At 32.6% G+C, this 22,286-nt stretch overlaps 3 protein-coding genes across 4 annotated transcripts; all 3 read left to right on the top strand.

The window, feature by feature from the left end:
• The first annotated feature begins 3,927 nt into the window (after positions 1 to 3,927).
• LOC132067552 (transcription factor MYB3-like) lies at positions 3,928 to 5,894 on the top strand. The gene is made up of 3 exons (XM_059460816.1): positions 3,928 to 4,326; positions 4,514 to 4,643; positions 5,358 to 5,894. Exons 1-3 carry the CDS (start codon positions 4,191 to 4,193, stop codon positions 5,623 to 5,625), a joined length of 534 nt encoding a protein of 177 aa, XP_059316799.1. The 5' UTR covers positions 3,928 to 4,190; the 3' UTR covers positions 5,626 to 5,894.
• Positions 5,895 to 12,324: 6,430 nt separating this feature from the next.
• LOC132066720 (transcription factor MYB3-like) lies at positions 12,325 to 13,356 on the top strand. The gene is made up of 3 exons (XM_059459952.1): positions 12,325 to 12,412; positions 12,637 to 12,721; positions 12,995 to 13,356. Exons 1-3 carry the CDS (start codon positions 12,349 to 12,351, stop codon positions 13,230 to 13,232), a joined length of 387 nt encoding a protein of 128 aa, XP_059315935.1. The 5' UTR covers positions 12,325 to 12,348; the 3' UTR covers positions 13,233 to 13,356.
• Positions 13,357 to 16,769: 3,413 nt separating this feature from the next.
• On the top strand, positions 16,770 to 22,023 carry LOC132067551 (U-box domain-containing protein 11-like). 2 transcript variants are annotated; one of them, XM_059460815.1, is made up of 4 exons: positions 16,770 to 17,199; positions 19,486 to 19,587; positions 19,673 to 20,128; positions 20,652 to 22,023. In XM_059460815.1, the coding sequence occupies exons 1-4, from the start codon at positions 16,936 to 16,938 to the stop codon at positions 21,726 to 21,728; spliced, it is 1,899 nt and encodes a 632-aa protein (XP_059316798.1). In that variant the 5' UTR covers positions 16,770 to 16,935; the 3' UTR covers positions 21,729 to 22,023. The 2 variants fall into 2 exon arrangements, with proteins under 2 accessions (XP_059316798.1, XP_059316797.1); XM_059460814.1 differs by having other exon boundaries at positions 16,771 to 17,199; positions 19,471 to 19,587.
• Positions 22,024 to 22,286: the final 263 nt, after the last annotated feature.

Here is a 22,286-nt window from a genome sequence, read left to right as displayed (position 1 = left end):
AAATACCAAAATACCGAGTACCATACCGAAGTATATAATTACATATACAATTCATATATCTTAGTATTATAATACTAGCAAATATATTAACTAGTATTATTAGATAACTAATTGTTTAAACGTTGGAACTTTGACTACGCTATCTTGATTTAAATGTCTTTTTTGTGTAATTGATTTACGCGGATTGCTTGTACTTTCCGTTGAATATTTTTACATGTGTAAGGTGTTTAGCACATAATAATTGAGACGTTTCTTAAGTAGTGAAAGTCATAATTCTCCATGATATGAGTATATGCAAGTCGAAGTCGGACAAACTATGGTACCAATTTATCGTACCATAAAATACCGAAACCGAACTTTAAAATACCGAACCACACCAAATTAATTTAGTACAGTAATGGTATAGTATTTTTAAAAACTGAAAATCGAAAACCGAAATTATCGTGTCGAAGTTTCAAATACCGTACTATACAGTACCATGCCCACCCTTAGTCAAAGTATGAAAAAAACACTAAGTGTTACAAAAAAAAAAAAAAGTTAAAAAACACTAAGTTTTTTCAAACAAAACTTACTTACAAGCACCTTTTCAATGCATAATGACGATCCGAACATCTACGAATCCTTGATGTATTGAGCCTATATTATTATACGCAGAAAAAAATATCAAGTTCTATATAAAATATTGACGTTTCGGAGTCTTGACACACGATTAATCATTGGTCAAAATATGAAAAAACACACTAAGTGTTGCAAAAAAAAAAAAAAAATTTTTTTTTTAGTGCTCGCTATAGCGCAGGATTTTACTGCGCTATATAAAACAAATTCTTTAGCGCAGTAAAATACTGCACTAAAGCAGTTAAAGGCTTCGTGTCCATGAATCGGCTTTTTAAATAAGATTTTTCTTTAAGCGTTAAAATAGCTTTTATAACCTTTTTTTTTATTGGTGTATTTTAGTTTATTTGATTTTTTATTGAGTCATTTTAGTTCCAGACTCTCTTTTGGGAGATTATGTTTCGTGGTCTTTACGAAAGTTATCATTATATGATCAGTCTTTTTCACATGACATCAATAACATAGATTCTGTGTTTTTTTTTCTCCCACTATCACGTGTACTTATCCTGCGTGGCAAAATGTTATTGGTAGCAACAATCTGCCCACGTGAGAACATCATCTAGATGACTTGTCAGAACTCTCCGTCCAATGGAATAGTCACTACTAGCATTTGTTTTATTTTATACTTATTCATGTTGTAATGACATGACATGTTAAAGAAATATTAGTACTAAAGAGTACTATATTTTTGATATGTTCGATATATTCAATTTAGATTTTCTTTATATTTTTAATTGTATATTCAATAAAACTAAATATGCGTTTGGATATGTGATTTCATATCATGAGATATAATCAGTATTTGGACATTCAATTTTATCTCATAAGATGAAATCTCAAATCATCCAAAAAGGTGATTTCAAATTTTTTAAATGTAAAACTTGACCCATAAGTTTATATTTTATAAAAAAAGACTCATAAATTGGTAGATATTTTTTCAATTACTCCCACCAACCATTTAAAAAAAAAGATTAACGCTCGGCTTGAAGAGATTGGTCATACCATATAGGAGGATTATATTAAAGAGCAGTTATATTACCATTCATGTTAAATTTTCCTTTTTATTGAACTAAAGTTTGATCAATTGATGTTGTATTTTTTAGAAAAGTCATCTAATAGCGTATTAATTTTGTTATGAACTATAACTTGCTCATTTGGTAAGATTATATAAGAATTGGAAAAATTTTAATAGTATTCATAACTTATGAAATTTTTATGTCAATAAGAAAAAATTTAAATTAAAAAATTTAAATTATATGTCTAAACATGATTTCATTTCATTTCATGATTTAAATCATGTCCACATGGCTTCTGAGACAGATAAAATAGAGCAAAATAGTACTCTGGTAGATATATCAGAGAATTGGAATGATATGGAGGAACTTTCGTATTAAGGAGTGGGGGGCCACTTCACGTGAAGCTTTTAACATATTTTGTTCAACATTAATACAAACAATTGATTGTGCTAACTGATGGTTGCCTTCTTTTGTCCTCTCCCATTCTGAAGTGATTGATCTTTTTAATTATTAGTAGTATTAAAGTTGATCAAAATAATCTTGAATGCTTAATTAATTCCTATAATATCACATTATTAACAATATAACTAGTACAAGAAAATCTACTAACACAGCACTTAAAAGTGGAAAGCAATGATTCCACTAACTGGTCTCTCTAGATGATTCGAGACCTAATTAGTAGTAATTTTCAAAGCCAGTGAATTGTAATTTAATCTATATAGTAGTAGATTGTGAAACTAATTAAGGAATTTTTGGAGGAAATGCATTATTCAGCTTATCTAAATGATCTTCTTAGGAGTCAGTTTTGACTTGCCCCTCTCCGTAGAATCAAGTGCTATATCTTTTGCCCAAAAAGAAAATAACAGTCAACATTAAAATTTATTAAATCAAGACAAGTATGTATGAGAAGTAGGTGTGACAAAGAGGTAAAACGGGTTAAAATAATAATTGTGCCCACCTAAAGGCTAAAGTTTACTTGAATCAAGCTGATTAAAGTTTTTAAACAAGAGATATTGGTAAAAAACAGACCTCAAGTATCACCTTCTTTTGAGTTTTCTACCTGAACTATCAGGTGTGAGAGTTTCCTACCTAAACTATCACCAATTAATTTGCAAAACACACCTCAACATCACTTGTTCACTTTTCTACCTGAACTATCACCAATTAGTTTGCAAAACACACCAAACTAGTTGGTGATAGTTCAGATAGAAAAGTGAACAAGTGATAGTTGAGGTGTGTTTTGCAAACTAATTGGTGATAGTTTAGGTAGGAAACTCTCACACCTGATAGTTCAGGTAGGAAACTCAAAAGAAGGTGATACTTCCGGTGTATTTTTGACCCATAACCTTTTAAACAACGATAACACACATATATAACTTAAAATCCTTGCAAAACAATATTGGCGACAGAGGCGTATCTAGCCTATAAGGTAGGGGTTCAACTGAACCCCAAACTTTCGACACAGAGTCTAAATTTATGTATAAAAAATAATTAAAATTGCAATAAATAATAGATATGAACCCCTAACTTAAAAAATATATTGGATTCAATATTAAAAATCTTAAGATTGAACCCATAAAAATCTTGAATCCGCCTCTGATTGGCGGTGACACGTGCAAAAATCGTACTGCACTTGAGGATATGGCTTAGTAGTTAATGAAATGCGAAGAGAGTCATGATTCAAATTCCAACGGAAGCAAAAGAATTACACCAAGTAATTTCTTCTCATCTGTTTAAGCTTGGTTGATCGAGTTACTCGTAACCGTGCTAGTAGAAGGTAATAGATATCTGATAAATGATCAAAGTGCACGCAAGTCGGCAGACCACATCATTTGTACCGTGCTAGTGGGAGGTATTAGGTATCCCATAAAATAATCGAAGTGCACACATGACGGAGGACCGCATCACTCATACCATGCTAATCAGGGGCGAATCTACACACAAGTGAGGGTGTTCACCCCAACACCCTCGGCAAAAAATTACACTGTATATAAAAAATATTTTTGAAATTTTTATGTATATATATATAGATTTTGAACACCCGGAACACAAGAGTAAGTGTTGGTTCAGTGATTTTCGAACTCCCTCAATGAAATTTCTAGATCCGTCACTGGTACTAATGAAAGGTAGTAAATACACCATAAACTAATCAAAGTAAGCATAACCTGATTCGAACACCACCGCACCGTAAAAACACAGATAAACCCAAGCCTAACATTACTAACAATTAGTCATGATAGACACTACGAGACCTATTAGTATTGCCAAATTATTAATTGGACGAGGGAAAGTTGGGAATTGTCACGCCTTACATGCATGCAAAGACCAAGCCACCAGTCCAACTTCCAAAGTTCCAAGTCAACACTTCCTATAGATCTTCATATATTTATTTCTCTCTACTTCTACTTTATTATAAACACATACTCTATCCACTTTCCAAAATACAACAACCCATCTCTTTCTTTTCTCCACATTCAAATCTTCCTAGTATATATGTTCTTCATAATCTCCACAAAGAAAGACAAGCGCTAAACTAGAATATAACACCCAAAACATAGAACTATGAGAAAACCTTGTTGTGATCATAACAAGGAGGAAATGCAAAGAGGAGCTTGGTCTAAACAAGAAGACCAAAAACTCATTGATTATATCACTAAACATGGTGAAGGTTGCTGGAGAAACTTACCTAAAGCTGCTGGTAAGTACCTTCTTTTCTTTTAATTTTCAGCAAGAGCAGTTCAGTAAGTTCAACTGAACCTATTGCTTTCTGTTTGAACTATGCATACATATGCAATAAAAAAATAATTGAAATGTAAAGATATGCTAAGATCACACTCGTTCTGAACAATGATTCTAAATATAATTCTGAATTTGCCTTTGATTAGGTCTGCTTCGTTGCGGCAAAAGTTGCAGGCTGAGATGGATAAATTATCTTAGTCCAAATCTAAAAAGAGGCAATTTTTCTGAGGATGAAGATGATCTCATCATCAAGCTTCATGCTCTCCTTGGCAACAGGTTTTTCACTATTTTCATTATAAAAGGACATTTTAGATAACGAAAAGAAAAAGGAATTCTATGACATACAGCTTAAATGGACTTGTTTGCTTTGAATAATATAAACCACTAAAAATATTAGAATTAGCTGTGAAATTCGTCAGTTGCTAAATAGTCCATAGCTAACATATTTTTTTGATAATCAACCGCTAAATTAGCGATGGATTTTACTGTTTAGCCACAAAAATATTAATCACTCGCTAATTCCTGTTTTTTCCTTCTGGTGAACTGATTTTATTGTTTAGACAAATACTTTTTGAACGATTGATAACTACACTAATCAGCTTCATTGAATGATGCTTGCTCATTACTCTTTCCATTTTAATTTATGTGACGTTGTTCAACTCGTCAAGAAGATTAAGTAAGAAAAAAAGAAGTTCTTTAGAATTTGTGATATCTTAAACAAGACATGATACTATTTCTGTGCCTATAAAATATGAAGTTTAAATATTTCTAAAAGATGAAAGTGTGTCACGTAAAATGAAAATTGGAGGAGTTTTTTTATTTTTTTATTTTTTTAATATCTATTGCAAGGTGGTTAAACATATATACTTCGATTAATAATAAAGTTTGTTAAAATTAGTTAATTTTGGTGAAATATCCGAATCAAGAAAGTTTCAAGGCTAGTGCTTGTTTGTTTTTATTATTTCTTCTTTTTGACATTTTAATTTTCAGGTGGTCCCTAATAGCTGGAAGATTACCGGGGAGAACTGATAATGAAGTGAAGAATTATTGGAATTCCCATTTGAGAAGAAAACTAATAAAAATGGGAATCGATCCAAACAATCATAGGATTTCTCATTATCTTCATATAAAAAGGCTTGAATTTTTGCCAAAAAATAGCACAAGAGAAAATGATGGAGTAATATCTGATACTGCAAGTTCTTGTGCAGATGGTCAACAAATTACAAGTTCATTGCCTGATCTCAATTCACTTCCTTAAATAATATCGATGACTTTCTTGATTATCTCCACTGAGAGTTAATTTTAGCTGACTGATAATATGTGCGCAAGGTTGGCTGGACACCACCGTTATGAGATAAATAAAATAATTTGCACCATGGTTGAGAATATGAACTCAACATTTTTTTTAAAAAGTTTTAGCTAGCTAGAAAAGTACAATGTATGGTTGTTATTAGACTATTGTTCATGCAGTTATGGTCACATTTGATACTGTACTTTTGAAGGTATAATTTATCTCCATTTCAAGAACTAGCACCTCTCTTTCTATTTTGTTCCTAGAGAGCTACAGAGACGAGGATTCAGAATTTAAATAAAAGATGTGCTCAAGTTTGAAATTTTATTATAAGCCAAATGATTTAGTGGGTTCGGAATCTATTATTTTTACTTATTTAATGACTCTTCAAATATATAAAAAGTTCGAGCCAAAAAAAATAATGTGCACCGTGGTTGAGAATATGAACCCTCAACAAATTTTTAAGGTTTTGGCTATCTAGAAAGGCACAATGTATGGGTGTTATTGGCCTATTGTTAATTAGTTAATGTCACATTGACTATACTTTTAATGGGTACAACTTATCTCCATTTCAAGTACTAGATACTCGCACTTCTCTTTCTCTATTTTATTCCTAAAGAGCTCCAGAGAGTTTGACGGATTTTTAATGGGTACAACTTATCTCCATTTCAAGTACTAGATACTCACACTTCTCTTTCTCTATTTTATTCCTAAAGAGCTCCAGAGTTTGACGGATTCAGGATTTGAACATTATGGATTTGAGCTCAGGATTATACCACATGTCATTCCATCTTATTGGATTCAGAATCTATTATTTGTACTTAGTGGATCTTTAAATATATAGAGAGAGTTCGAGCTAAAACTACCGACCATAACACTACTAGAAAATCGCTAGATTCTACGGACGTTCCATCCGAATTTGGCTAGCTCGTCGGTAAGGGGGTTTCCATTCCAGCTCGTTAGAAATTAGTGACTTTTTGTAGACCCGCACCAGGAGAGCTATAACTTATACATGTTATTAAGAGAACATTGCTTGAAATGAAAATAAAATCTTCAAGTACACTTTGAATGTTTATCCATTTGGTCATTTTCTTTTGTTCTTTTACCTTTTCTTCATATAATATTTTTTTTTAATAGGTGACTGGATAAGTTTCTCTTAATGTATGTGGCCAAAGGTTAGTTTTGCTTTTTCCGTTGACAGCAACTCCTCAATAAGTTCACATATAGTACACGACATGCAAGCAGATCCAAAAATAATATGCCAGCCTGCACTAATTTCGATTTTGTAATATTAGGTGCAAACTTGCAGAAATATTCATTATTGTATGCTCTGCAAAGTTTTCTTAAATGTCAATAAGGGCTACCTATGCTAAATAATTGACATCAATATATCTTTTTTAGACAGGATAAAGTTTAGTGAACCTCAACATATTAGTTCGTCGTAAGAATGTTTAATTTTGGTGGAGTTTGGTCTTGGATAGGATAATGACATGCTTTCTGCTATTGTCACGCTCCAAATTTAGTTGCGCGTGATCAGCACGCGACTAACTAATTAACCTCTATCGATTGAATCATCTAATTAACATATTAATAATCACATTAACATGTATAAAGCTGAAAATCTATCATTTCTAAACATTCATGTTGAAAATGCTAAATATATCTATTAATGTCCCGACTGAGAAATAGACGATCAACATGTACAACATAGCCAAATTATAATTGAAAACTCATCAAGTCTGGATAAGTCATGAGCTAACAAGAGTAACAAAAGTACGTGCCGCTACTATAATGGAGTATTCAGGGTATTTGAACTAAGAATTAAACTTAAAGCATAATAGTTCATACCAGAGTATAAAGCGGGCTCACCATTGACTATGGAGAAGGATGCAGATGCTATAACTTGTGATATCAGACTCAGAGGATCTGTCTCTGCAATCAAAAAGTATGATCAAAGAACATCAAAGAACATTTTAAGCCTTTAGCTATCCCAGAAAAGTGTAACCTTTGCCTTAAAGGCCACGCTTTTAGTACCTCATATGGCAACGTTCTTTATATCCTAAAACTAAACTTTAAAGTGTGACCTTTGCTACCTTATAGGCCACACTTTGAAGTATCATGACTTCTAGAGTGACATTTGTAAAGTATAGTCGTTGTTAATATGTACATGCCACAGTTTTACAGCCAATAAGCAACACAATTGACTCCCTGTGGCCACACTTTTAAAGTGTGACAATGTTGTCTAGACTATGAAATATTTTTGTAAAATATTTGTATGCCACAATTTCTGGTTGAAAATTATCTAATTTTTTTGTATATATCCTATAATCACATAATACAGTATTGTCCTATTTTGATGGTCTCAAGCAATAAATTAGCTAATAGATAACTCAAAAATAAAAACACAAATGCATATATTTGTAATAATTTTTTTAAAAACAACATATGTCTCAGACTAGTAATGAATTCTATAAAACCAAATATATCCAAACATTACAATTATGCAAAAAGTCTTTATCATTCACTTCAATAGATCAAAATGACTTGTGATCACCGTTTCAAGTTAGATCACCCGCATTTTCCTACATATTCAAAATAAAATTAAAAATTAGAAAGAAATCAATAAATAGTATTATTTATTCATATAGTATCATGAATAATACAACACCATGGATCGAAAGAATTCAACTTGACTGACTAGTATAGGCATCCATTGATTTTGTTACAATTGAATAAAGAGTGCACAAGTTACATTTTTACTTTTACACTTTTTTATAATGAAAGTGAATGAAAGAGAAGGCTTTTAACACAATTCATCAAGATCATTTGCCTTGCCTACTCACCTTTTTAGCTTTTATGCTCCAAATCTACCACTAACAATTAATGGCGTGCCAAGGGACAAATCTTGGTCCTAATAATTTAGGTCTACATAAGGCCCATGATACAACACCAAATATAATTCAATCACTACTAAAATAAAATAGAAATAATGACGGACGAATTCTAGAAATTAAACAAGAAATTAGTTCTAATTCTATTTAAATACCTAAGTCAGAAGCTAATTTCAATAATTATAACGTGAATTAGTTCAAACTTTGCTTTGTTTCTATTTGAGTTTGGTTTTGGACAACCAAATAATACAAATACATTTCACATTGAAAGCTGAAAACTGGAGTACCTGAGAAAACTGACAACCGTATGAAAGAGTATATGTAACTAAACAACTTAGTACATGAAACAGAACAACACTGAAAATTAACTCAAATATAGCTCTGCAAGCATATGGGGCTTCAATGGCCCGACTATCATCGGTAAATTGACTTTTTTTCTTCTTTGTTCTTTTCTCTTTTGTTCACATATAAATTCAAGACGGGGATTGGATATATTAGGTTGTCCTAATATATGTGGCTGAAAGGATAGTTTGTTTCCTATTGAAAGCAACTACTCAATAAGTTCATAGTACACTACATGTAAGCAGATCCAAAATAATATGTCTATCTACATTAATTGTTGGCTGTACTATTTTGTGAATATTAGGTGGCCTAAATTTATATTTGGTGATATATATATATATATATATATATCATCAAGATCAACTTCTTGGGCTATTCCTAGGTAATTTGAAAAAAAAGGGTGAATACTTAGCACAAAAAATATATATTACTCGATTTTCATGGGTAAATATCTCAAAAGGTCATTGAACTTTGAGAAATTATATAATAAAGTCATTGAACTTTGCTACATATCAATAAAATCACTCAACTTTGACCTATTATCTCATAAAATTACTGAACTACATATGTCATCAAAAAAATCTAACATGACAATATTAATTAATTATTTTCTGCCATGTAGATGTGGCTTCACAATAAAAAAAATAATCCATATCTTTAAACCCACACCCACTCATCAACCCTTCATTCAAAACCCACTTTTCCCTTACCTATACCTTCTTCTCACTGTTTCCTTAAAATTAGGTTGGATCAAAATAATTACTTAGTCAATATATATAACTTAGAGAGTAAATCAAAATAATTATGATAATTTACAGATATCTTATTACCTCAAAAATGAACAAGCTTCACGCCAACGTACCAGATCCATTACCTCTCAAGAATAAGACAAGCCCAGAGAAACATGTAAGCACTCCTTAATTCTTTATACAAAAACCATCACGCATGCAAAAAAGCCACACGGAGATACACATAGTACTACTAGTCCCCCAGCAATCATAAATATTACCACGATACACCCTAAACCACAGATAATTGTTACCACACGGAGAACTTCATTTTTTAGGTAATCAGATATGTGTAAATTACCATAATTATTTTGATTTACTCTCTAAGTTTTATTGGCTAAGTAATTATTTTGATCCAACCTAATTTTAAGGAACGATGAAGAAAGAAGGTATAGATAAAGGAAAAATGGGTTTTGGATGAAGGGTTGGTGAGTGGATCTGCGATAAAAGATATGATTTATTTTATTTTATTAGGGGCCCATTGCAGTACAAAATAATTAATTAATATTATTACGTCGATTTTTTGATTTACATATGTAATTGAATGATTTTATGGATAATAAAAGCCAAAGTTGAGTGATTTTATTGATATGTAAAAGAAAGTTCAATGACTTTACTATATAATTTCTCAAAGCTCAATGACCTTTTGAGATATTTACCCCGATTTTTATTGAGCGCAACTACTCGGGGTGCCAAATCAAAATCGAGTATATATTTTTTGTTTGATAACCAAATCAAAAGATCTTTAATTTATTTTCTTATAGAACGAGAGTGTGTTTGAATGTAAAGGTAAAGAAAGACCCTCTTTTGTAACTATTAGAGCTAATTGTTATTTAATGACCGCTAAGGGTTATTTAAAGCTAGATTGTGATAGATATTTAAACTGCTAAAAAGATCCCCCAAAAGAAGTTATATTTATAAAACGACCCCTTCCCGTTGCTTTAAAAAAAAAGAGGAAAATAACACTATGTCAATTTTGAGCAAATATTTACCCGAAATGGCCCATATTTCTAATATTACCCGAATACAAGGTTGATATATTGTCCATATTAAGTGTATAATGTTGTATATCGTGTGTATAAACACTGTTGCGAAACAAAAGTTGGCTATGCAGATGTAAAGTTAAAAATATGGCTACGTGGGTGTAATATTTTATGCTGAATTGTATATTATTGAAATTATCCTAAAAAACTACCTTTTTAATTCATTCAAGAAAAACAAAGGAAGCGACATTGTATTAATTCGAGTCCTTCACATTTTGCACCCCTTATGCATGTAATCTTTTGTAGTTTGCATCTTGTCCTATTATTTTTTACAATATGTACCCCAATCTCTTCATTTTCTTTTTCTCCAGATGTTTGTTCAGTATAATTTCATGTACCCTTTCTTGAAGAGGTTACATGGGTATATTAAATAAGGCAAAAGTGGATATATGTCCCACAGAACTATACTTTTGTCACTTTCGTGATGACTGTTTCATTTACAAACATAACCCAACAAGTAGTGTTGGCAATATAATTCTGCTTCTAAGCTTGGATTTTCACCAAATTTCCCTTCATGGGTTGTGCTGGTAAAAACTTTACCCACTAAAAAACAAACATAATAAATTTAGTAGTTAATAGTTAATGCATGGTACGCGATAGATAATACACATTATTATGCATGCAAAGGCCAAGCTTATAAAATAGTGCCACGTAGAACCAAGTTGGTACTATTCTTTCTGCTAAAATGTCTCACATAGTTAAAAGCAAATTCAATATCATACGTAACTTTTCAAACTTTTTAATTACCAATGTGCGATTTTGTTCGCACACCCTCAATCTTGACCCTCAAATTAAATTTTACATTTCCCATCATCCCTATCCACGAGTCTCTCCCTTGGATTAAGTTTCACGTGATCTCTTACCACGATTCACTGGTCAAGTTTTGAGATCTCTTACCACGATTCGCTAGTCAAGTTTTGAGATTCACTTCGTGTCATCCACATGATCCAATATTTATGATCACCGAAGCCCCGAGCTAGCTTATTTTTGTGCTCGTGCATATCCAAGCTACTTTTGGCATAATAAATTAACGTAGGAAACCGAGCTTTCACATTATCATTCCACCATTTTCATGCTCGTCTCGTCAAAGTATTGACCCTGATACGAGTTGTTGGGCTAAACCAACCCAAAAATACTCTTATCATGGTGTGAAATTGTTCGCTTCTAGTCAAGTCAAAACGGTTTTCCCCGAAAGGTCCTCATCATTAAGATTATCCCTAGCCTTATGTATAGCTTCTCAATATTTTCAATTATTAATGTCAGACTTTGATCGCACACCCAACATATTTGACACATTTTTTTAGCGCCTCTCTTAAAATAAATGACACGTTTCTCTTTTTGAAAATTATATAATCTTGACATGTCTGTTTTATTCTTAATGACAAGACTTGTTGAAACCTCATAAAAAAGTTAGAACTTTTTTCTGAGTAAGAAAAGTAAAAGTCAAGTGAATTCTCGCAAACATTTATTTAAAAGGAGATAATTTCGATACTTTGCATATATCTGACACAAATAATAGGATTTTTAATTTTTTTGAACTCGTACTCATCAAACACCTTATATAAATTGAGATGGAGAGACTATCATTTTGAAGGTACCCACGAAAAATAGACACTAAAGAAAAAAATGAGGAAGCCTTGCATTGATCATAACAAGGATAAAATGAGAGGAGCTTGGTCTAAAACTGATGGTGAGTACGTTAATTTATATTTTGTTTTACACTGTAAACACTTATATACTCAAATGATCTAGTTGAAAATCTAATAGACATCCATTCAAATATGAGTATTTGTTCGGGTATTAAGCCTTTTCCCTTTTTAATATTCGTAGTGCTCCAATTATAATTTTAAGATTATAATTCTGAGACAATCTTATTTTGAATTAAACACATTTTAATTTGTTTTGTGTTTATAGGTCTGCTTGATAGCACAAAAGGAGGCAACTTTTCTGAGGATGAAGATGCTCTCATCATCAGGCTTCATGCCCTTCTTGGCAACAGGTTTACAAAGCCTAACTCGGATCTATGTGACATGACCGATTAATAAATTAATTAAATTATTCATGCAATATTGCATATTCGATAGACTATATTACATTCATGAAATACATATGATATCTATTTAATTGGTGTGATACACTTTATATTATGATAAAAGTGGATCTATTAATCGGTTACTTCCATTTTGGAACTATCTACAATTTGAATTCGATACAAATTTATAGTTTCTGTTCCTATTGATTAGTAATAATTATTTATTTCTTCATATTTCAGGTGGTCATTAATAGCGGGGAGATTGTCAGGTCGCCGTGATGATGAAGTGAAGAACTATTGGAACTCCCATTTGAAAATAAAGCTTACAAAAATGGGAATTGATCCAATGAATTATCGCATATCCGATTATGTTCGTTGCAAAAACCTCAAGTTTAATTGGCTAAAAAATGAAGAATCTGATCGAGAAATATCTGATGCCGAAAATTCTTCCACCTCAAGAAGCTCAACCATAGGTTAAAAAATTACCTGCACCTGATACTTGTACCAAACTAATATTAATACCGCAATATTTTAACAATTTAGTTCACTTTCTTGTAACGAATCTATATTCCAATTATTTATCAAAGTTTGTCTCTTTTGGACTAGAAAATTACTTCTTTACTCTCATCCATGGGACTAACGTCTTTATCTACACTTATGTATGGTATTGGAACTTTTGGTTATACTCCCTCACATCGATATGCAGATATGTGACGAAATTCTTTGCACATTTAACGATTTATCTGGGCATCGATGCAACACTACTACGTATTTTGTGACTTTTTAGACAAGTTGTCAACTTATTGCAACCCTTTTCTATTACGTATAATTACCGCCCATTACCGCTCGCTGATCTAGTTTACAAAATTTGGCCCAATTCCTTGATTCTTACCCTATAAACAATTCCTTGATCTAGCTTTGTAATTCTGTGTTGACACGGCATGCCTAAGATTAAGCATATGGGGTCCAAAAGTTGGCAACGTTGTGAGAGCTTATATTAAAGAGAAGAAAACACAAAACTTCCTTTAACTGGTTTACACCTTTCAACTTTATATGATCTTTTTGTTTCAATATTTTTGGTTTTTTTAATCTTTTTGTTTCAATATTTTTGGTTTTTCCATTTAATTTATGGCTCTTTACATTTAGTTAATTTGAGTTTTGCTATCACTTTGTTTCATAGTTTGTTAGGATTCATATTTGGCACTGTAGTATATGTAATATTTATTTATAGCTATACAGAACATAGACATTATCTATACATTGTAATTTGAGTTGGTTTCATGTGTTTGTACGAGGCATATACATTATATATACAAAGTATATTAATATATATAAATAGCTATACATAACATACATTATATATACACCGAATTTATATAGTGGATTTACATCCGGCCACAAACTGGGACAAGCAGATATAGAGATATAATGAGTTAGTTCCCCTTTCTATCATTTGGACATGAGATTAACTAGGTATGCAAAACTCAGATGACAATACTGTTACTTAGTAAGAATACATTATCCAAAAAAATATTACAAGACGCTTGAGCGCACAATATACCATCTTATTCATCGTTTGATTCTTTTACTTTTTCTTTCATATTAAGTGTTTCGATTTGTGATTCTAAATCATAAATTCTGGATACACAGGTTAAATAATAAATCTTTTAATTACACATCAAATAATCATTTTCAAAACTTGATCGCGACATGTCGATGCAACAATAGTGGAATTAGAATATGTCACAGTTCATATTCTTTATTTTCGTTTTACAGCATAGTTATTTCTTTTCCACAGACCATCCCAACACACCAAACCCTGGCTAGTCCCTTTTGCTATATTTTTGTAGTTAAGTTAATTTACTGGCTAAAGCGAGACATATTTTGGAGTTAGGTAACAATTTATTCGCACTTGGTATTTATATCAAATTAATAATAACAGGACATGCGTCTTCTACGTACTCTTTATCATTTATCTGCGATTAATTATAAATAACGTGTGTAAGTATTTGACTTTGAATTACTCGTGAGGACTCTTAGGACCCATAGCTTACTTTCCAATCTTAAAATATTAATAAACTGAACCAATAATTGGAAAGGACATTAAAAAAAAGTAAAGTTTTATTAGCTACTATATGTCTTTACAGCTTCTCATGAGCTAACAATAAAAAAGATAAAATATTCTTCTTCCATCTGGATTCTTTTGTTTTCATTCTCTCCTACAATTAATTTTCCAGTTTTCCTCATCTCTTTTTTTTTTTTTTTTTCATCCAGTTTTCGTTACGTGATTCCGTGAATCTCGCCAGTTTGCTTTACAACTCAAGCACGCGTTGAGTAAAACTTATGATATTATCAATTATTTATTCACTACCGGGAAAAATTATTTATAGTGGACAAGGACAGTTTCAGAATTTTAAGTTTATGAGTTTTAGATTTTAGGACTGAAAACTTTTTTGGATTCGAAATAAAAAATTTATATATATTAAATGAATTTTAAATACAAGGTTTGAGTTAACATTATTTAGTTCTGTCAAACTCAAGTCATAACTAATGAGGTAGATCTACTACAGGTGATGGGTGATTGAAATTTCCTCCACTTTTAATCAGAAGTCTTCATTAGAGACAGGAAATTAGAAAACATCTTGATTTGAAGCGTTTTACTCCTTCTATGTTTGGCACAAATCTGAATTAATCAACTAATGATCTGTGGATATTGAATGATTAAACCGGTGAAGGTTATTTATTCGCTATGAGGTGGAGACATGCAATTGGAAATTTTCATTTTTTTGCATCTCGCTTGGCCAAGTCTTTTGCCAAAACTTTTATTTTACGAAATCGGTGAGATTTTTGTTATTGAATGACGGTATTTTCAGTTATTCAAAAAAAATTATGACTAGTAATATATGGTTGCGGTATATTCACTCTAAAAGAGTTTGAGACTTTCTCCATTGAAGAAACAATATTTTTTTTAGTTTAGAGAGAGTCAAATGAATTTTTCAAATTCCGATCCTTAAGAAATATTCTGACTATAAAAAATATAATTTATAGTAGTACTTTCAATGTAATTTACTTAATGTGTAAATCTCGTTTCAAAAGGATTAATAATTCGATTTCAGAAAGGCATCACCGAAAATTAGTTAGAATGATGAGTCTGCCCTCCAAATCTAGATATTTTCTTGGGACTCGTATAATAATATCTATCACTAATTTCATAAAGTTTAGGTATGTCAAATCACTAGTGGAAATAGTTTTGTCAGTGAGAAGATCCAAAATATAAAAAGTTAAATATACCAAGAAGTTAAAGAAATTCAACATATTTTATTATAAAAATAATTTAATCTATATAGTGTAATTTTGAAAAAGAGGATTCAGATGGACCCTTATGCTTCTGCTGGTATAAATTCCTTAGGGCGATTTTCATGGAGTGGGTGGATCGAAGCAATTGCAGCGAAGAATTAATCTGAAACGAAGCACTTCATCTATAGGCATTGTAAAAAGGATAGAATATGTGCATAATCGTTCTTTTCGAATCGCTCCAGATATGAGAGTGCACAATAATTTGAAAAAAGAACACAAAAACTGTGTAACACGATCCAACAATACATATGTTGACATTGTACCCATGTAAAAAGGAAAAGCCGACTAGCAATTTTTCAATCAAATCATATTCAAACACTTAATATTAGGTTTGGGACTACAAAGACCTCTATACAACATAATGCTTGGTACCAAACAATGCATAATTTCAAATTCTACCATTGATATAAATATTTGACATGTTTTACGTCGTCGTTAATAGAAAACACTTTCTCTTAAAATAAAAAAATTCAAATGTAAAATTTGAATTAGTCGAGTCCCGAATGAAAACATATATGACCTTATCAAAATAAAAACATCAAGAATTAGCTTAAATTGACATGTCATAGAACCTGGCTTTTTCTCTGGTAATATTCTTAAATATTCAATTGCCATTTGACAAAATCAATGTTACTATAGAAATTTCCTCAAAAATAAATAACTCCATAGTTTCCTTTCCTCCCTCCAAATTCCAAAATGAATTATTTTTCCTCTCTCTTCAATATTTAAATAATTTCAAAAAAGACCCCCAACTCTTTTAACTATAGCCTCATAAGTCCCCCTATTGTAGTTATAGTGAAACTCCACCACCAAAAACAATCACCATGGCTGGAGACCACCCTATTAACACCCCACTTCAGCTAGTAGATGACGTGGCACAGATCTCAATTGATGGATTTAGTGGTAAATTCAAGAAAGATTGTACAGATTTAGCAAGAAGAATTACAGTTTTAGGCCATTTGCTTGAAGAGATAAAAGACTCAAATGTCCATTTGAGTTGTTTGAATTCTTGTTTTTCTGATCTGTCAGTTGCTCTTCAAGCTTCAAAACAACTACTTTTAACTGCTAATGATACCAAGATCCACTCTGTAAGTGTCTAGTTTTGCAAAGTTTCAATCTTTTTTTTTTTTAAATCTATATGTTAATTTCCATTATGTCATGTGTGTATTGAAACTTCATTTTGCATTTTGTGTAGTAAAGATTCAATCTTTTATTGTAGGAGTATATGTTTATTCCCATCATGTCATGTTTGTTGATTTTTATTTTTATTTTTTTGCATTTGGTGTAGTAAAGTTTCAATCTTTTTATCTATATGTTAATTCCCATCATGTCATATATTTGTTGAAGATTCATTTTGCATTTGGTGTAGTAAAGTTTCAATCTTTTTATCTGTATTTTAATTCCCATCATGTTATATTGTTTATTGAAGATTCCTTTTGCATTTGGTGTAGTAAAGTTTCAACCTTTTTTAATCTGTATGTTAATTCCCATTATGTCATATGTTTATTGAAACTTCATTTTGCATTTTGTGTAGTAAAGTTTCAATCTTTTTTACCAATTCCCATTATGTTTATTGAAGATTCATTTTGCATTTGGTGTAGTAAAGTTTCAATCTTTTGATCTATATGTTAATTCCCATCATGTCATATATTCGTTGAAACTTCATTTTGCATTTTGTGTAGTAAAGTTTCAATCTTTTTTACCTATTCAAAAAAATTCCCATTATGTCATATGTTTATTGAAGATTCATTTTGCATTTGGTGTAATAAAGTTTCAATCTTTTGATCTATACGTTAATTCCCATCATGTCATATATTCGTTGAAACTTCATTTTGCATTTTGTGTAGTAAAGTTTCAATCTTTTTTATCTGTATGTTAATTCTCATTATGTCGTAAGTTTATTGAAGATTCATTTTACATTTGGTATAGTAAAGTTTCAATCTTTTTATCTATATGTTAGTTCCCATTATGTCCGAGGTAGAGTCAGGATTTGAAGTTTATGGTTCTGAATTTTAGTCCTTTTAAGTTACGGAGTTCTAAATTAATAATTCGTAAAATGAAATGAATTTCTTAGAGACAATACAGAGTTTGTACCAAAGCTACTAGATTCATCTGAACCCATAAACTAAAGTCTAGCTCCGCCCCTGCATTATGTCAACTTCACTTTGAATTTGTTTGTCTTGAATTTGGGTGGTTAATGCTGGGTTTTTGCTTTTCCTTGGTTAATTTTACTTTCTGGTTTCCTAAATTTGAAGAAATATGCTTGTTGTTATGATCTGTCCTTTCAGTATTTTCGCTTTGTTGTGAAGATGCATAAGTTGATTCAACGAATCAAGATCTTTTAATTTCTAGGAATTAGGATGCACTGCGAAGAAAGATATTTTGGGGGTAATGTGGATAGAAATCATCTGATGTAAATAGGAATTTTAGATTTATTTGGCATAGAACCTTAAGGGACTGATCCGTTGTCAGTAACAAAGTTTTATGGTTAAAGAATTTATTGGCGGCGTAATTTGACTTTGCGAGCCATTAGCTTAATCTTTGCTGGAGAAGTTTTTGAGATGAACAACTGTTTCTAGTTATAATCAACCCCCTTTGTATATAGGCGAAGTTGTCAAATTATGCTCCAATCAGCTCAATTCTTGTTTCTTCTGATAAGTCCAGTTGAGGTTTTAGCTCGTAGATCAGAAAAATCCAAAGGTAATCCTTCAGCAGTCCAAATGAGAGCGTTTAAAGATAGATGATCTGTTCATAGAAAATTAGGAAGATTCAATTTGGTCTACGGATCAAGAATTCAGGTCAATCTTGTACAGTTACACTGGTGATCAAGAGATGTTTCTGCTGGAAAATTGTTTTAGTCCATCAATAGCTTATATTGGTCATGTCCTTTTTTCTTTGATAATAGTGGTGTCCAGGGTAGCATGCACGCACCTCAACTAATTCACTGGGTTCCTATTACGTCCACCAGTACAAGTACTAGGTGAATCTGTTTACCAAGATTTAGACAGATAAAAAGGAATCACCTAACTTATTTTTGCCTCTGCTAGGATTGGAAACCTGTTCTCCCATGATTGATTTAAATTCCATTGAACGCTAGGTCGCACCTGTGGGTGCGCATAGGTTATATTTCCTGCTTGTTTCTCCAAATGCAGAAAGAAAACAGATTACCAGTGTTAATCACAATGACATTTGAGAGAGAGAGAGAGAGAGAGAGAGAGAGAGAGAGAGAGAGAAACTTTTGTCCTTATCGAGTTCTTTATTTTTTTTAAAGAACAGAGTGATAGTGAATGCTCTACGGTGATGATACTCATTCAAATTAATGTCATATACCTATCTGAATGTGTGTTATTTGACTCAAGGACGTAGCTGTGCAGAAAATGCCTTTTCGGTTTCAATGTGTGACGTGGAAATTGGAGAAAGCCCTTGGTAGCTTCCCATATGATCATTTTGACATATCAGAAGAAGTACTAGAGCAGGTTTGTTTTGAGCTTTGGCTGTTATCTTTTCCTGTTTGTGCTCGTCCCCTTGGATTCCCCCTCTAATATTTCTTACTTTTGCCAGGTTGAATTGGTCAGAGCACAGTTGAGACGAGCCACAGAAAGGTACGGTGGCCCTTTAAATTCAAACTTATTATCTCGAGCATTGTCACAACCACTGGACAAGGAGATTGATCTACTCCATTCAGCAAATAGTGGAATTGGAACTTTACATATAGAAAATATTGGTAATATCGATCATGAAGTTAGGCCAAAAGTTAGACGTGTTCCTCGAGGTAGTGTTCCAGATGGAAGTACTAGCACTAAGATAGTACAGGAGTCGAAAAGAGTAGGAAATTCATCCAAATTGCCGGAGGTTGATGTTCCGGAGATTTCTGGTTCGACCAGGGAAGACGACTCTCCATTTAAGAGTCACGAGGAGAGGCAAAAGCCCAACTCTCCTGTAATTCCTACAGAGTTTCTTTGCCCGATATCCCTTGACCTCATGAGGGATCCCGTTATTGTGGCTGCCACGGGACAGGTAATATGCTTGTAACTCTCTTTACTTTAACATCCTTCTGTGCATGCGCCTCGGTTATCATTTAGATGCAGATGGTTTACATATAGCCTGTTTGGCCAAGCTTCCAGAATTTGCTATTTAGTTCTTTTTGAAAAAATAATCTTGGAGAGGGTAATAGTTTGTGTTTGGCTGATCAATTTGAAAAGCACTTTTGCAAGTATTAGAGCAGCAGTTTGTGCTTACTCAAGGTTAAAAGTGCTTTTGAAGAAAGTTATTTTGTTCATACAGCTTCTGCTCCTACTCAAAAGCAATTATTTTTTCCCTTAAAGCTTGGCCAAACACCTCAACTCTCTAAAATAAGCACTTTTGGCTTCCCAGAAGCTTGGCCAAACAGACTATTATAATCAGAGGCAATTCCTTTTGGCTTTAGTTCCTTTTAACATTTACTTTTTCATTGAATTTTTCTTCCTAATGTTTATTTTGGGTGGAGACCTTTTAGCTTCTCTAGCATTTGTTCTAATGTACTTGTTTCTTAATCCTACAGACGTATGAGAGGTCGTACATACAACAATGGATAGACGGTGGGCACACAACATGCCCAAAAACTCAGCAACAACTCCACAATCTCACGCTCACCCCAAATTACGCTCTGCGAAATCTAATTATTGATTGGTGTGCAAAGAACAATATCGAGCAGCCACCCGCATTTGCAAATCGGAAAATAAAGAAAAGTGACGGATCATTTCGCTATGTTAGTAGGGAAATAGCAGCTATTGAGGCAATTGTCCGAAACCTTTCAAGCAGGTCCGTGGATGATTGCAGGGCTGCAGTAGCCGAGATCCGTTCGCTTTCCAGAAGAAGCACAGAAAACAGAATTTTGATTTCTGAAGCAGGAGCAATTCCAGTCTTGGTAAAATTATTGACATCTGAAGACAGGCAAATCCAAGAAAATTCTGTCACTGCTATTCTTAACCTTTCTATATTTGATGACAACAAAGGGATTATTATGCTTGCTGATGCCATTCCTTCTATTGTTCAAGTCCTCAGAGCGGGGAGCACGGAAGCAAGAGAAAATGCTGCAGCAACTATTTTTAGTTTGTCGCTTGGAGACGAGAATAAAATAATAATAGGTGCGTCAGGGGCCATACCAGCTCTCATAGATTTGCTTGTAACAGGAAATGTCAGAGGGAAGAAAGATGCTGCATCAGCGTTGTTTAATTTGTGCATGTATCAAGGAAACAAGGGTCGGGCTCTTCGGGCCGGGATTATACCGGCATTACTGAAAATGCTAACGGATTCAAGCAGCTGCATGGTTGACGAAGCTTTGACCGTTCTTTCAGTTTTAGCCAATCACAAAGAAGCTAAAGCGGCCATATCAAGAGGTAACACAATTCCTGTATTGTTAGATCTTCTAAGGACGGGTTTACCTCGTAGTAAAGAGAACACGGCTGCTATTTTACTCTCTTTGTGCAAGAGAGATTCCGAGAATCTTGCTTGCCTTTGTAGGCTCGGTGCAGTTGTACCTCTTACAGAGCTCATTAAGAGTGGCACGGAAAGAGCTAAGAGGAAAGCTACTTCATTGTTGGAGTACCTCAGAAAGTCTCAGCAGCATAGCAATTAGGTACTACTCATTATTTGTTTCTTTCATTCTTATCTGGCCACGAACATTACACGTTATCTTTTAAGAGTGTGATTTACGAAAACAAGCATGAGAACAAGGCCATTCTCATTGCTTTATATAAATATATCTAATTTACTCAGCTTATGAGTGTTGCATAGATTGGTTTCCTTGTTCTTGATCTTTTTTCTTTTTTAATTACTCAACGACCAGTTCATTACATTTGTTGCGACGAAGTTGTATAAATTAATGTATGAAGCAGGGCATTTTGATATATATATGGAGAATTAATTTGATATTTTCTGTCAATATACTTTTTTGTATTGTGACATTTTATTTGAATTAACGAGTTGACTGACATTGCAATAACTTTTCTCTTTGTTATTGAAAGAAATAAAGACAAAAGTGAATTCCTGCATATTCTGGCCATTGGTTTATCTTAATCTCACTATGATGGGTTGTTTAAGAACCCTAGACAAGTTTCTTGACAATAGTATAGGCAGTGACAAGGGCACGACATGTTGCCCCTTGATTAGCTGTCTCTCTGTATATCAAGGTGCT

Source organism: Lycium ferocissimum, chromosome 8 (assembly GCF_029784015.1).
Source record: "Lycium ferocissimum isolate CSIRO_LF1 chromosome 8, AGI_CSIRO_Lferr_CH_V1, whole genome shotgun sequence".
NCBI classification, from domain to species: Eukaryota; Viridiplantae; Streptophyta; class Magnoliopsida; order Solanales; family Solanaceae; genus Lycium; species Lycium ferocissimum.
Note: the sequence above shows the minus strand (reverse complement) of the source record. Positions and strands in the feature narration are given on the sequence as shown.